This window comes from Mustela lutreola, chromosome 1 (assembly GCF_030435805.1).
Source record: "Mustela lutreola isolate mMusLut2 chromosome 1, mMusLut2.pri, whole genome shotgun sequence".
Taxonomy (NCBI): domain Eukaryota; kingdom Metazoa; phylum Chordata; class Mammalia; order Carnivora; family Mustelidae; genus Mustela; species Mustela lutreola.
Window position 1 is genome coordinate 89,408,111 of NC_081290.1, and position 17,105 is coordinate 89,425,215.

Below are 17,105 nucleotides of genomic sequence, written 5' to 3' on the forward strand. Positions count from 1 at the left end.
GTTGCTCACTGGGCGAATCATTTTTTCCTCGTGGTAGTCTAGGGAAAATCAGCTCACACATCATACATAATTTAGGGAAACTTTTTTTTTTAAGCTTCATTGTCATACTGGATTAACTTACTATCCTACTGGTAAAATCTGATTCATATTAATACCATTTCTATTTACTTTTCTATGTTGGTTTGTTTTTGCATGTGAAAGGTAGGAATGAGGGATAATAATTCAGGAGATTTATATTCATGTGATTTTAAAATAAACTATGAATAAGTCAGGGTCCAATGGGGATTTATTAGACTTCATTGAATTCAGTCATGCTCACCTCAGAGAACTCTGAGCTTAACAATATTATCTCTGTAATTCTCTGTTCACTTGTGATTTAGCAGGGAAGCCAAGTCAAATAAAAATTTTAGTAAGAGTGTTTGAGTCAAAGAGACATTTATGAATTTCTGTACTTTATTCATGGTAAAAAAGAAATTAAAGTGTACTCTTAGAGAAAACCATGCTGAGATTTGATTTTTTACAATATTCACTCATGACAATAATTTAAGTCAGGTCAGTAACTTTCAGCTTTTTGGGGGAAGTCCAGATCTTGATAAAAACTATAGACCTTTCCTTTAGAGGGAGACAATGAGCATATAATGCATCTATTATTTCATATTCACTTTTATTTGGGATGATTTGTGTACCATCTGCATCTCATGTATGCACCTTGGCCAAGAACTCACAGCTTAGAGAAAACGAGTCACATTGAAGATAGATCATAGGTGAGACACCTGATCCTTATACCTTGTCTCCTAAAGCTCTCCTAACAACTGACTTTGTAAATCAGCTGCATTTCACTTTAGACCCCAGTAGGTTGTTTTCTTTGAAGCTGAAGCAGACACACTCAGCAAGATGGAAAACCTCAACTCAATTATTTGGGGATAACATAGCATTCTTATGGTCTTGCTGTGTTGACAATTCACACCATAGAGTGAAATGTCCTGGGCTTCAGAGTGCATCCTTATCCTGTCCCTTATAATGAGAGACCTTAAGAAAGGTTTTTTAGGACGTTTGGGTGGCTCAGATGGTTGGACAACTGCCTTCGGCTCAGGTCATGATCCTGGAGTCCCGGGATCGAGTCCCGCATCAGGCTCCCAGCTCCATGGAGAGTCTGCTTCTCTCTCTGACCTTCTCCTCGTTAATGCTCTCTCTCACTGTCTCTCTCTCAAGTAAATAAATAAAATCTTAAAAAAAAAAAAAGAAAGGTTTTTTATTGGTTTTGTTTTAAAGATTTTATTTATTTGAAAGAGAGAGAGCATGCCCACACGTGAGTGGGGGGGGGGAGAGGCAGAGAATCTCAAGAAGAGTCTGCACTGAGTATAGAAACAGAAGTGGGGCTCAATCTCAAGACCATGAAATCATGAACCTGAGATCATGACCCGAAATGAAACCAGGAGTCAGACACTCAACTGACTACCACCCAACCACACCAGCATTTCTTTCCTAAGGCTCAATTTTCCAATGAAAAATAATGGTGATTAAGAAATAGGGACTGGAGTATATGTAGGTCATTGGAATCATAAACCTCAATCTGATCAGTGGGGTAGAAGTAGAAACAGGAAACAGATCCAAAAGTGAGGATAATATGTACCCAGTAAAACTCACGCAGGATCATGTAGGTTTTGTTCTATTTGTATATAAAAATTTGGTAGAGTGTTATTATTTTTAACACAACTCTGGACCTAGAGTTGAAATGTTATATTAAAACTATAACTATGGTGCATGATCATCATTATTTAATGATCTAAAGAGAAAAGCAGAGTTTATCAACTTTAATTGATTCTTCCTCTCAACTATCACATTGTTGAGCCTAACAGAAAGAAATAAACCTTGTTAAGTACTTTTTTTTTTTTAAGATTTTATTTATTTATTTGACAGAGAGAGATCACAAGTAGGCCGAGAGGCAGGCAGAGAGAGAGGAGGAAGCAGGCTCCCCACTAAGCCGAGAGCCCGACGCGTGACTCGATCCCAGGACCCTGAGATCACGACCCGAGCCGAAGGCAGCGGCTTAACCCTCTGAGCCACCCAGGCGCCCCCTGTTTGTTTGTTTTTTTTGTAGAATAAATCTAAGGCCAGTTGAAATTCATGAACTAGAACAAATTTCACTAATAAATGATTTTATCTAACAAATTCTCATATTAAAGAATAATCTAAGAGATTTGCTAAGAATGTTTAAAACCCAAATAGCAACATGGCTATCTTTTTTTATCCAAGGTGTGACTAAACTTTTTGCTTATCTTGTGAATCAAATTGGATTTTTATGTGTGTTTTCTAAATTATTTTTCTTTTCAGCAATATATGCTAAATGTATTTTTCTTACTTTCCAAGCTCATTTGTTAGAGCATTTGGTAGCTGGGCAGCACCCTCAGAATGAAAAGAGTGCTCTCAATTATAGAGCACCTACAGCAGGGCTGGCCCTGGGCTAACCCTTGTACATGTTATCACTAATCCTACTGATAGTCTCACAATATAACAGTATTTCTCTCTTCTTATCAACCACACCAAGAATGTTCAGAGAAGCTAAGAGACTCTCAAGGTCCCATCATTAGGTTCAACTCTTAAGGCTTATATTCTACTTTCCACTGCATCTAATGCTTCTTTCAGAGGCTTCTACTGTACGTTCTGAGGTATACTCATTATAGTGACAACAATGGCCATAACAATGCCAGTGAGAAATAAGTGCAAATCCTCACTGCGGTAAGATCTCTGGAGTCCCACCCTTCCTGTGTTCTTTCAGTTCCCAGGTGGGGTTCTGAGCACTCAAGCCCTGTCCCTGCCACAGTGGTCAACACTGAGACCCACCAGCTCCATATATATGACCAGGAGCTTCTTGCCTCTGGTCACCACCACGTGGTTCTCTTCTTTTTTGCTGTCACTTCTCCTCTTCCTGTAGCAAAAAGTCACCACATGGAGGCTCATTCTTCACCAAGTCCAGGGACCACCACCCTCATAAGACCCTCTGTCTTTGGCTATTATTCTGAGCCCTACACTCAAGAGAGGGAACAAGGTCCCTGCTCAGAAGCAAAACATTTACTCACTTGTCCAAATCAAAAAGGAAGTGGTGGCTGTTGGCATCTAACCATGTTCACCATTAAAGCTGAGACAATGTGAGAATCAACACCATGTGATTGTTTCTGTGAAAAGTGAGTACCCTGCAATAGTGAATTCTCAATGAATTATCGCTGAACATTGAAGAATGCACATAATGCAAGTATAGAAGAACAAGGCAGGGGAACCTGGGTGGCTTGGTCAGTGAACCATCCAACTCTTGATGTCAGCTTTGGTCTTGATCTCAAGGTTGTGAGTTCAAGTCCCAGAATGGAGCCTACTTAAAAAACAAAAAAATAAACAAATGAACAAAATACAAGGCAGCCATGAAGACAGTAATAACTGAGCTCAAGTGTCCATTAGAAAGCAACTCTTAGTGTTTCCTTGCTTCATGATTTAGATCTCAACTTTATCAGTCTTATGAGTTTGAGGTTATTCACATACATTTTAAATAAGCATCATAATTTAGTGGCTAGATTTGAGTTAAGGTTAGGTGTTGTGAGTTAAATTTTATCACAGTCACATTTATTTAATGACAGATATTTATTGAGTTCGTATTATGTGCCAAGGAGCAGAGCAGCTGAATAAAATCAAAGGCCCTTCTTTTCTGGGGCATATATGGGAACTCTGTGGGTGTCAGAGGGAACAGCAAATACATAAAAAATCAAAATAATAGAAAATTCTAAGAAGAAAATGAAACAGAATTAAGGGATAGTAGTGATAGGTATGAAAAAGCTATTTCAGATGCATTAGTCAGAAGAGGTTTTCTTGTTAAAGTGATTTTTGAGGCAGGACCTGAGTGGCAGTGGGGAGCAGGTTTTGTGGAAGTAATAGCAAACACCAAGTCCCCAGAGTGGGCTTTGTGCTTAGCATGTTCTGTACCCTGTGATGGGGCAAGAGTGCATGGAAGATTAAAAGAAAGAAAAAAAAAAAAAAAAACCTAGGTAGTAGGGGAAGAGATGAGCTCAGAAACATAGCAAGGGAGCTAGATCATCTTGGGGCTGGGTGTTAATGGGTCATACCAAAGTGGAGATCCTGTCTGGGGTTTGAAAGGGCTTAGGAATATGTTTGCCACAGAGGGATGTTGTGACAGAAAGTATTGTGAGCTGGTGATAGGCAATTCTGGTTCAGATTTGGTCTGAAAACTGCCTCAGGGGCTTAGCCTTTGGCTTAGTTCAATCCCAAGGCTATTTGGGACTCTAATCTGAAGGATTTGAGGGAGTTTTCAAAGAAATTTTGCAACTCTTCTCAGAGGGTTGTGGGAAACAATTGCAGACTCAATGTCATGCCTATGTAACAGTTTGGGTCATGAAGAATTTTACCCTAGACCCAGTAGCTTGTAACGTACAGTGACATCATATGTGGGGCATGAGGTGCAAGTTCACAGCCTGAGAGAAAAAATAAATATAAATATGAAGGTCAGGGTGCCTGGGTGGCTCAGTCATTAAGCGTCTGCCTCCAGCCCAGCTCATGATTCCAGGGTCCTGGGATTGAGCCCCACATCAGGCTTTCTGCTCCTCAGGAAACCTGCTTCTCCCTCTCCAATCTCCCTACTTGTGTTTCCTCCTCTCTCTCTGTCAAATAAATAAATAAATAAAATCTTTTAAAAGAAAAAATAAATACAAAGGTCAAGATATATTACTTAGGGATTTTATATCACAGATAACAGAAACCAAGCAAAGCTAGATTATATATAAAAACAAAAAGACAGAGATAATTCACTAAAAGGACATGGAATGGTTCCCAGAATATAAGGGTGGGAAGGCAATTATGCCTTAGAAAAGGATTATTCAGAAATAGAAAATTGTCGGGGCGCCTGGGTGGCTCCGTGGGTTAAAGCCTCTGCCTTCCACTCAGGTCATGATCACAGGGTCCTGGGATCGAGCCCCGCATTGGGCTCACTGCTCAGTGGGGAGCCTGCTTCCTCCTCTCTCTCTGCCTGCCTCTCTGCCTACTTGTGATCTCTGTCTTTCAAATGAATAAATAGAATCTTAAAAAAAAAAAAAAAAAAAAAAAGGAAATAGAAAATTGTCAAGACTCTGAATTTTCCCTGAATTTTGCCCTGAATTTTCCTACCCATAGCTCTCTGCACACAGAGGAGAATCTCTTGGCTGGGATCAGTTGTTTTCTCTTGGTTCAATTAGTTACAACCAAAGAAGTGAGGTCAAGAAGGCATGACTGTCAGAGTCTGCTCCTAAGAGTCACTCCCAAAGAAGGTGGCAGGTTGGGCAGACAAGCCAAGTAACCTCTTCCACATAGGTCTACACCTAGGTCATCAACTGATGCATTTATTTTATGTGCAGACTATTTGGAAAAGTACTCCTAAAAGATTCCCTACCCCAATCTAAGGGTAATTTTTACCCATTAAGAAATTATAAGGCAGGGGGGAAAATATATATATACACATATATATATGTATATAAAGAAGAATCAATGTATACATTTTTCTTGTGAATTGTGTTTTTAGTGAGAAATTTTCTCTATCACATAACATGGGACAGATGAGACAGAAAAATAGACTTAAGTCGGAAATTTTGGTTTAGGTGCACCTGGGTGGCTCAGTCAGTTAAGCATCTGCTTTCAGCTCAGGTCATGATCCCAGGGTCCTGAGATGGAATGCCACATTGGGCTCCCTTCTCAATGGGGACCCTGCCTCTCCCTCTGCCTGCCACTCCCCCTGCTTGTGCTCTCTCTCTCTGTCAAATAAATAAAATTTTAAAAAAAATCTAGTTTAAATCTTGATGTTATTAACTAATGGTCATGGCAAGGTGAGCAATTCATTCTAGTTCTCATAAATGATAACCATTGGACTAGATTCTTTTTAAGGTAATTAATCTTTGACCCTAATACATTATTTCCATTTGGTAGCAAATAATTGCTTAGGCATATGTTCTCAGGTTAATTGCAAACATATATCAAGAATGGTTAAGAAACAGGCTTTACATCATCATTGATAATAACCAAGACATGGAAACTACCTAACTGTCCATCAGTGATGAATAGATAAAGAAGTCGTGGTGGGAATGTGTGTATGTGTGTGTGTGTGTATAATTTTTTTAAAGATTTCATTTATTTGAGAGAGAGAGAGAGAGAGAGAGTAAAAGAGAGAGCCCAAGTAAGGAAGAGTGGAAAGGCAGGGAGACTGGCGTGGGGCGCGATCCCAGGACCCTAAGATCATGAACTGATCTAAAGGCAGACGCTTAACCAACTGAGCCATTCAGCTGCCCCTATACAATAGAATATCATTCAGTCAGGAAAGGAAATACAACTATTTGTGACAACATGGATGGACCTTAAAAGCATTATGCTAAATGAAATAAGTCAGACAGAGAAAGACAAATGCTGTATGTACTATGTGATCTCACTTATATGTGGAATCTAACAACAAAACAAAACAAAATAAAACAAAAAAACACAAGATTGGAAAACCCCCACCAAACTCTCAGAAAAAGAGATCAGATTTGTGGTTACCAGAGCAGGTGGGGGAGTGCCAACTGGAGGAAGGTGGTCAAAAGATACGAATATGCAGTTATAAGATAAGGACTAGAGATGCCATGTATAGTATGATGACTAGAGCTAACACTGCTGTAGGATATATGGGAAAGTTGTTAAGAGAGTAGATCATAAGAGTTCTCACCACAAGGAAAAATGTTTCTTTCTTTTCTTTTTATTGTATTTATATGAGAAGATGAATATTAGCTGACCCTATCTTGGTAATCATTTCACAATATATGTAAATCAAACCATCGTACTTTAACTTATACAGTAATCTATGACAATTATTGCTCAACATAACTGGAAGGAACAAATAAAAAATAAAATAGTAAAAAAGTTAAAAAAAAAATAGTAATAAAACATATGCACAGGCACATGCACATACAGAGGCTATAGAATCCTATAGATTTGAGTTTTCTCTTGCCAGCATCTGACTTTGCATAAATTCGTAAGTTGGTTAATTTCCTAAATCCAAGTTTGGTTAACTGTAAAATGTGGGTATGGGTGATACTTCAATGGACTCTTATGCCACTGAGTAAGAAACTGTAGGTCACCCGGTTCACTGTAAGTGCTCAATTCTGGTCATTGTTATCAGACTGTGAAAATGCCTAAACTTGTCTACCTCTTACTTTATCATTTTGTATAAATGTGCAAGAAAGTGAAAATTAAACTCCCGTGTTCCTTGAAGTATTCTAATGGCATGGACTAATACAAAATGAGATCAGAGATTGGGAGACTCTAGAAAGGTACTGTATACCTCCATGCCATTGAAAACTCATTGTACCCTAAAATAATTTTTAATTGGCTTTATAAAATGTGCCTTTCCCATTACCCCCCGCGCAGATGTGAAAGCATGGAATTGGACAATAAAATCCGAGATCTGATTGAGAGGAATGCTTCTCCTGATCTTAAAGGGGCGGCCCTGGGAGCCATACCAAGTCACAGAAATTCATGTTCCCTAAAGGTAAGAAACCACCTTTTTTTTTCTACGTTTTCTCAAAACACTCTTCAACAGTGTGTTCACCCAGAAGAATTTATGGGGACAGTCCCCAAATCATTTACAGTAATGTACTTCCTTGATGACTGAGAGGATAAAGTCAACCACTATAAAACCTCTCTTACACAGTCACTTCCTGTTACTGAGGAAACCCTTCAGCAGAAACACTTTCCCATTTAAAGTGTGATGCCAGGCAGGCAAGTGTTGCTGCAGGGAAGTAAGGACAAGCTCAGGCTATGAAAAAGAATGTCAAATACAGCAACATCTCTTTTGGGGGGAGTTAAGTCACCCAATTTGTGTAAACATTCTTACATTGGATTACTAAAATCAGTACAATTCATTATCTTTTTTTTAACATTTAAAAAAAATTTAAAGATTTTATTTATTTGAGAGAAAGAGAGAGAGAGAGCACAAGCAGGTGGAGTGAAAGAGGGAGAAGGAGAAGCAGACTCTCCACTGAGCAAGGAACCCAATGCAGGGCTCCATCCCAGGACCCTGGGATCATAACCTGAGCTGAAGGCAGACGCTTAACTGACTGAGCCACCCAGGCACTCTACATTGTCTGTTTTTTAAAAGAAAAAACAGGCTTTTCAAATAGAAGGAGTTGTCCAACTATGAATTTCTTCTTGTTTCAGGATACTTTTGTATGGTGCTTCATAGAAGCAAATAAAATTCAAGGGTAAGGTCAGGCTAGGAATCTTGAGGATGACTTTCTTGAAATGCATCATAAATGACCACACGAACTCAAGCTCTGTAGCCCTCCTGATTAGAAACCATCTCTAATGATCTTTTCAACTATAAAAATCCATACAGAGAGTTTTATAGCTTGGATCTCATAGACAAATATTTAATTATGCACCTAAGTTGCTTTCATACACTTATATCTTTTTCTCTTAAAGAAGACCCTGGAATTAAATAAGGTTTAAACTCCGGACCTCAGTGAAATCTCTTGGCCCACTACTCCGAAGAGAACATCTCTTAGCATTTGAGATCTCTCTGTGTCTCTCTTTTTCACACACACACACACACACACACACACACACACACACACACAGAGTTCATTGAACCTACCTCTTTTCTCTTTAAGAATATGCTGCAGATACACCTCTACCTCTTTTTTCATTCATTTAATAAATATAGAATTGTTTGTGTTTGGTATCTACATACTTTTTCCTGTTTAGAAACTCACCTGTTCCTGACAAAACAGTATCTTTTTTTTTTTTTTTCAAGATTTACTTATTTATTTTAGAGAGAGAAAGAGAGAGTGCACAAGTCAGGGGGAGGTGCAGAGTGAAAGAGAAAATCTCAAGCAGACTCCTCACTAAGCATGAAACTGGGCTGTGGGGCTCGATTTCACAATCCTGAGATCATGATCTGAGCCAAAATCAAGAGTCAGACACTTAACCCACTGAACCACCCAGGCGCCCCAACTAGTATCTACTTTTAAAGAAAGAAATGAATGTCTGTGGATGGTTAGAGCCATGGAAGGCTTCTTTCTTCTTTTCTCATCTCACCTCTTCCTCTGAACCCTCATACATACCATTTCTAACTCCCAGTTAGGATTTTCCTCCTTCATGGAAATGTATGCTTTTCTCAAGTAGCTTTCTTGTCTACTTTATGACGAGAGTTTGAATCCCCTCCAGTACCCTGATCCTCATATGTTTTGATTATCAGCCCCTGAGACCCATTTGCTCATGACTGACTTCCTCCCAACTCTGTTCATTTTGTCCTCTGGATTTCTCCTTATATGGTAAAGACCTCTTCTACATCCTCATCGTCATCCTCTTGGTAATTAGTTCCCCCTATTTAGGGAACTTACCCAAAACTTGTTATCTTTCTTTAATATACTGCTTCTCCCATCAATTCCCTGATGAAATTTGTTCATTTTCCTACACACCACACATCCAGGCAAAGGGCTGCAGATTCCAAGCTGATGGTTTGCTTTGCTGTGTTCTTTTTGTTTGTTTGTTTGTTTGTTTTGTTTGTTTTTGTTTTTTCCTTGAGAAGTATGAGATCTGGAGGAAAACATCTGGAGAAAGTGAGAAGGTGAAAGGTGAGATCCAGTATTTAAGGAATTTGCAGAAGGTATGGCATGAACAGTGGGAGATCAAAGAGAGGAGTAAAATTGCAATGAGTTGCTGAAAGCTGTGAGGACAGAGCTGAACTTGTCCTATCACCATTCGGTGATAGGACAAATCCCTCCATGGCATTTGGGCTCCTGTATCTTCAGTAACCCCATCACCTTTCACCAGCTTAAAATATGCTTAGCACTCCTCCACTTTTAAGCATGTGTGAGACCCCATATTATTTTATGGATAATGTTCTAACTTATTCTTGTGCATCATATCCAAGCTTATTGATTGGGACATTCAAAACTTTTCAGCCCCTTATCACATCACTAATAAGCTCTGCCTTGAAAAACCCAATGGTCATTTTGCATCTGATTTTTCACTTGTTCTCTCATGCATTTGATGCTATTTCCTAATTCAACCTTTTAAAAATGTCTTTCTCCATCAACAGCTATAAAATCAATCTCTCATTACCCCTCCCTCTCCACTACCTACAACTTTTTTTTCTCCAATCTTCCCTTTTCGTTCACCTTCACTGGCTTCACTTATATAATGTGCCTGTGTTGTATTAGTGTTACCCAGGGATCTATACGTAGTCCTTGGTTCATTAAACTACAAAATATATGCCAGTGACTCCACACACATATAGCTTCCTAAACTTGGAGTTCTTTTCTTCATGCACATCAATTTCACTCAGTAGTTGCAAAATGAATTCAACACCTTTCCTGTTAAAACTGCTTGCTTTTTCCTCTCTACATTTCCCACACTAATGAATGGATCATTTTTTTTATCCAGTTATCCAAACTCGGGTATAATCCAGGGCTACCAAGCTGTCCAAACACAGGAGGCACTCATAGAATAATGCCAGTCTTCACCCTGGACCCTCAAGTTATTACCTCTTTTACCTTGGTAAAATCTTTGGACTTCATTTTTTTTCCCTTCACCCTTCCTACTGTGCCATGGTTTGGATATTCATTATCTCTTGCCTAGACTATCCCCAGGAGATGCCTAGTTGCCCTTCTTAAGTTTTATTCCACATTAATCCATATTTACCAATATGGATCTTGCTAATGTGCAAATCCTTAGAACTTAAAAGTAGACCATCATACCTACATTACAAAGTCCAAATGCCTTGGCTTAATACATAAAATCCTCCAGGGTCTAGTCCCTACTTATATTTAGAATAAAACAATAGGGAGAGAATCTAGTATTTGTAGGTCAACTACCATGATAGCTATGGAGGTATTTTATATTATGCTTGAGATCTATAACAACACTTAAATATGGCTATCTTTATCCTCATTTTCTAGATTCCCTTTTTGTGGCTCCATGGTGTGAGGTAGGAGCTTCATAGTAGGTTCTGGGAGTGGGGAAACTCTTTCTTGTGGCTTTTGCCCCACTTTTATCTTCTCGAACAGTGATTCAGACCCAGAAGGGAATATACTTCTCCCATTTCATAAAGGGGAAACTGAGGCATTGAGGAACAGACTTTTGGACATGGTTCTTGCAGCTTCCATCTAAGCCATTTCAGGGTCCCAGTGCTCCTATCACCTTCTTGTCATCCTCTGGTCTAAGACAAGGTCAGAATATGTGAACCTCCCCCAATAAAATATTTGACAAAGAAAAAACAAAACAAAACAAAAACAACAACAACAACAAACTGTGCTTTCACTCTCTCTTTGAGAAAAGTTTCCCAGGAACAACCCCTGGGAGTCTCTCTGCATCCCAACAGACTTCAAACACATCTTCCTCAGTTGTTGTCAGGAGGTATCTTCAAAAACTTCATTGCTTGAATGAACACAATTTAGTTTCCAGTTGTAATCTCAGCTGAATTACTATTTATCCAAAAGAACTGCACAGGAGGGAATCCTACATTCAAAACAAAACAAAAACTTTTGCATTCTCACTGAGATATCTATAGGACTGAAAGAAGTATATGAAAATTTATTTTTGGTGTAAGACAATGACAGTGAGACTATGGAGTGTGTCTCTCATTTTCCACTGAATGAAGTAACCATAAGATCAGTAAGATCTCTTCCCAGGAGCAGAAAATAAATTTCTTTATAACTTAAGAGATAGGAAAAAGTGTAGCTGAATGAAAGAAATATGATTTAATGAAAGGCCCCAAGACATATGTCAAGTTCCCTTTTTCGCTCAAGAAAATGAACAGACTGACTCATTGCTGTGAGGAAACAGAAAAACATTATTGATGAACATGAGGAACTCCATAAGTATAAGAGCATTCTTTAATATTTGGGAGAGTTGAAATAGACAGTTGGTGAGCAAACAGCACTGAAGGTCTTGTAGGCAAAAGAAAAATAATTGTCTAAGTGACGGGTGTCTGAGTGGCTCAGACTCTTGGTTTCAGCTCAGGTCATGATCTTCATGGGTCATCATCTCACGGGACATGAATTCCTGGATCATGAGATCAAGTGGGGCTCCATGCTCAGTGGAGAGTCTGCTTAAGATTCTGTCCCTCTCCCAACTAACATGCATGCATGCACTGTCTCTCTCTCTCTCTCCCTTTCTCTCTCAAATAAATAAATAAATATCTAAAACAAAATGGTCTAAGTGAGAATAATATTCATATTCCAAAATTAATGTTAAAAATATAAGTGACACTAAACCAAAACATGGTCTGAATACTATAAGAAAATTAATGTATGAATATTTTTTTGTGACCCTGTAATTGTCAGTCTTAAAATACAATGGAAAGGGGGAGGAGAATTGAAATGCATTTGTCCAAAAAATATAGAAATAAATTCTTGTAATTTATTGTAACTCTTGGAAATAAAAATGCAATTTGGGAGTAAGAAGAAAAGCTATCCAAATTTTAAAAAGATCCACTAGAATTGAATTTGTTTAAGAAGTTTGTCTTGTCTTTGGATTCATCTTCCTTTTCCTCTTTTTTTTTTTTTTCCTTCTGTTTTTAAATAAGAGGCAGCACCTGAAATTGGCTTTCAGTAATTTTGGCACAAGCTGAGGAAGGATTTCCCGGTAACTAAGAATAAATTCTAGATCTGGACATTCTTCCCAAAATAAAAGGCCCTGGGAAAGTTCTTTTGATGATTCAGAGAGTAATATAAACTTATGACTCTTGGAAAGATTATAAAAGAAAAACTTCCTACAAACTACAGTAAGTTGACACACGTTTTCTGTAACCACATTGTTGAAAAAAAAAGTTTCCCTTTCCTTATTTCCCTTTTTTTAAAGCTAAGCTAGTATTCTTTATCAAAATGCAATTTTGAAGATCAAAATATTGTTTTCTCATTTGTAAAATGGAAATGATAAAAATATAAAGTAAGTGAAAATGTGAAAGCAGTTTGTAAGTATAAAGGGTTAAATGAGCATTATTGCCATCATCACCATCATCATCTTCTTCTTCTTCTTCTTCATTATTTTTATGCTAGTAGGATGATCTAGAGCTCCCCCAATCTTTTTTTTATTATTTTTCTCAAATAATAACTAGCTGCTTCTTTGAATCCCATTATCTAATTCCAGCAGTGATAGCTGTGTAATTTTTTTAATGTATTATTTATTTGGGGGGGAGAGGGAGAGGGAGACAGAATCTCAAGCAGGTTCCTCACTAAATGTGGCACCTGATGTGGGGCTGGATCTTAGAATCCTGAGATAACAACCTGAACCCAAACCAAGAGTCAGACACTTAATGGACTGAGCCATCCAGGCACCCCTCCAAGCATCATCTTTATATACATATGCTTTTTCTTAATTATACATGCTTATAATTTATATTTAAAAAGTAGTATCCACATTTATGCATATGATGTTGGTATGTATTGTCTCAGGAAGGAAGTAAGCTCTTTTACCTGAAATGTCCAAGCTAATTACTTGTTGATTATGAAATGACACAGAAGCATTTCCATCCTCAATGGAGTGGTCCCTTGGATCTTCAGATTTATATTCAAAAACCAGAAAATATGTGAAAGACCTATCTGTTTTGTTCATCTTTATATCTATAGTTAGCACAGTACCCAATCCATAACCCATAATCAATAAATAGTTGTTATAAGAATGCATACATGAATGAAGATGAGGAAACACATGAGCAAAGTATGAGAAAAATAAAGTTATCTGCACTGATATAGCATGATAAGATTAATGTTCCCACTGAGAAGAGAAAAAAAATTAATTCAAGTAGGATTATAGGATTTGGAAGCTAAATTTCTCTTTGCAGATGCCTAGTTATTCATAGTAGAAGTTAATCTCTAGGCAAGTGGTGGTGGAAACTGGTAAGATTTTGTTTGGATATAATCTCCAAGGTCAAGCCAATTCATACCTAGCCCGCAAGAAAGCTCAATGACCTTGAAACTTTCCTGAATTCTATTCCTTAATGGCTTGGGCTCCTGAATGATGTTTTGTCCAATAATTTTCAGCTGTGTTATTTGTATCTTGCCCATATAGATAAAAGGTTCTTCATGGGGAATAAACATGGGGGGTTAAGTGAACTCTGGTAAGGGTTCAGCTACCCACATGTCATACAATGACCATGGCCATGTCACTTAACATCTCTGAATTTCAACTTAATCCTTGTTATCATCAAAGATAACTCTCCTGACAACCTCATAGGGTTGTTATAAAGTTCAAATTAAAGCAAATATAATGTTCCAAACCACAGAACTCATGTATGCAAAATATATATATTCTTGCTTTCTGAACTGAACTTAGTTTCAGTCTAGGACACCATCCTGTCTCTGACAAGATAAAGTAATCTGCTTGGCTACAGAGAATGTCAGCCACTCCATTGTTTTCTCTGGCAATTGACATTGCAGGCCTTCTCTTATCTCCCTCCTTCTCCCCATAATGGCACATAAGGTCTGTGCAGCCAATTTTGTGAAGTAATCAAGGTGGGGGAGGATTGTCAGAAATAGCAAATAAAAATGTCTTGTATTTTCTGGCAAGTTTAGGGTGAAAGCATTTAGGCTACAAAAATCCACCATCCTACAATGCCATTGGCACTAATGTAAGCTCCTCCTGATGGTCTTTTCATTGGTCCATATCCTTGGTGGCAGTCATTGAAGCTTCCACAGCGCTCATTTCACCTCTTATCCTCGGGGCCATATATATGGTAAATAATGCAAACATCTCAGTTAACCACTTTTTCATTCTTCTCAGAAATGTAGGAAATAATCTGGTTCTGCTTCCACAGCACTTTGGTGTTGAGCTGTCTCAAGACCTAGACATGCCACAAAGTCTCAGCTGGGTACCATGGTGGTATGGAGAAATTCTCTTCAGGACTGGCCCTTTCTCCAGACTTAACCCAGGGGATGAGGCTGAAGCTGTCTCTGTTCTTAGCCACAATCTGAGCACTTGGATAGATGATGGATGAGTCCGTAGAAGTAGGGGAGTGGAGCGCCATTTCTTCCGGAGCCCTCACAACCACCCAGATACTCTTATTCCCTGATCTTTTCTCATTTTCCCTCAGGCCATGAAACCTTGAAACCTATTCTTCAGTGAGGGGGTGGGAGTGGAAGAGATAAGGAAAAGGTTATATTGACTTCTCAACTACCATCTTTTCTATCAGTTCTTAATGGCAAAAGGTTTATGCCGGGATTCTGTCTTTTTCTCAAGCATTTTATTCTGAAAGTTTCAAATATATAGCCAAGTTGAAAGGATTTTATGATATACACTGGTATATCCACCACCTAAATGTTGCCACCAACCTTTTACTATACTTATTTACCACGCATTTATCTACCTGCTCACCCCTCTTTGTATGCGTTAATCTCTGTTATTTTTTGAGGCATTTCAAAATAAACTGCACAAGAGGAATTCATCTTTAAAAAGCTTTTCAAGATAATTTTCAGAGAAAAAAAATATCTTTTGCAATTCAAAGTTTTGGTCTTCAATATGGTCCCTAGAGTTTGGAGAGTCTATTTTGAAAACCAAAGGTTAGGTACATCTTGGTGACTCAGTCAGTTAAGTGTTTGCCTTTGGCTGAGACCATGCTCCTGGGGTCTGGGAACTGAGTCCTGGCATAGAGCTTTTTGCTTAGTGGGGAACCTGCTTCTCCATCTGCCTGCTGCTTCCCCTACTTGTGCTCTCTCTCTCTCTCTGACAAGCAAATAAATAAAATCTTAAAAAACAACAACAACAAAAGAAAATCAAAGGTTGAACAGGGACCATTTTTCTCTTTGCATTTAATGGCAAACTTAATCAGCCCTGGAGGCAGAAGAGATCATTAACCAAGCAGAGAAAGGATTAGTTACAGAAAACAAAGAGCAGTGCCTATTTGGAAGGATCATGAGTTAATCAAGATATTAACTTATCTCATAAGATGTGATAAAGCCCTGTGCAAATGTAGGAAATGTTATTGAAGACCACATTTATGCCTTTTAAAAATTCCCACATAGCATGTACAAGTATTTATATTGCTTATTATTAAATAGTAACCAAGATAAGGAGAAAAAAACCTTAAATCGGGATTATATGGAGGCAAATATATAGAGAGATCATATAACTAAAATAGAGAAGGATAAAATATTTACCTATAAAATGAATAAAAAGAAAATACACAGAAATAGAACAGTTTTTTTTTTTTTTTTTTTTTTAATGGTTGATGCCCCTACTCGATCTTTTTTGATTTGGAGGCAGAATATATAGCTTTGTGTGACTGTGGTCATTCTCCTCCGGGCTGTATTCATAGAAGTGGAGGTGTGCTATAATTTCCTACTGAAGACTCATGCATAAACAGATACATTCAATAAAAATGGATGGTTTCACTACTCTGGAGTCTGAAGGTACTATGTTAGTACCCAACGTTCAAGTGATAAATATTGACCCTACCTTTAAGAAGCTTCCAGCCTCTCAGAAGGGAAAGGTACATAAAATTAATGACTATTTTACTGTAAATGCTGGAGTTGATACCTCACAAAGCACCTTGGCATCACCAAGGAGGAAATAACTAATGGCTGTAAAGAACCAGGGCTGCCTTCACAGGGAGGGCTGATGGTCCAGCTGTCTCAGATTGCTGGCTACTCTGTGCTGTGCTGAGAAACGTTCAGATGTGGAAGTCGCATAGAGTCTGCAGTTGCATAAAGACTGCAGACTAACCAGCAGAAACCACTTTGCCCTAGGATGTATCTGATATGCACCAAACACTAAAAGTATATAGAGAGAACAGACTTCAAGCAAGTCTAAACTGCCTGAAAGAATTGCTTCAGAGTCAGAAGCTGGAAGGACAAAACCAAACCCCATCCCCCATGATGTTATGGAATTTGGGGCACCTCCCTCACCTGACTCTCCTAGTCCAAACCCAAATTTGGGGTCTGAAGGAGAGGTGGTTTCCTAGTTTGGAGGCTAAGAAGTTGAAGGTTTTGATCCTTAGATCTTTTATAATCTCTTCTGAAGATAGCTGATTCAGGAACATTCTTGATTTAATTTTGGGTAGCAAGGAGACTATGGGTGTCTGAGCATTACGTGTCCTCGAGTAGGCA

General features: G+C 38.3%; 1 protein-coding gene across 2 annotated transcripts in view; it reads left to right on the top strand.

Annotated features, from left to right (window-relative positions):
- TNIP3 (TNFAIP3 interacting protein 3) overlaps positions 1–17,105 on the top strand; it is a 101,179-nt gene that overhangs the window by 43,835 nt on the left and 40,239 nt on the right. For both annotated transcript variants that reach the window (XM_059169341.1, XM_059169334.1), the window contains exon 3: positions 7,429–7,549. In XM_059169341.1, coding sequence (XP_059025324.1) covers positions 7,429–7,549 — 121 coding nt within the window. The remainder of the gene's footprint in view (positions 1–7,428; positions 7,550–17,105) is intronic.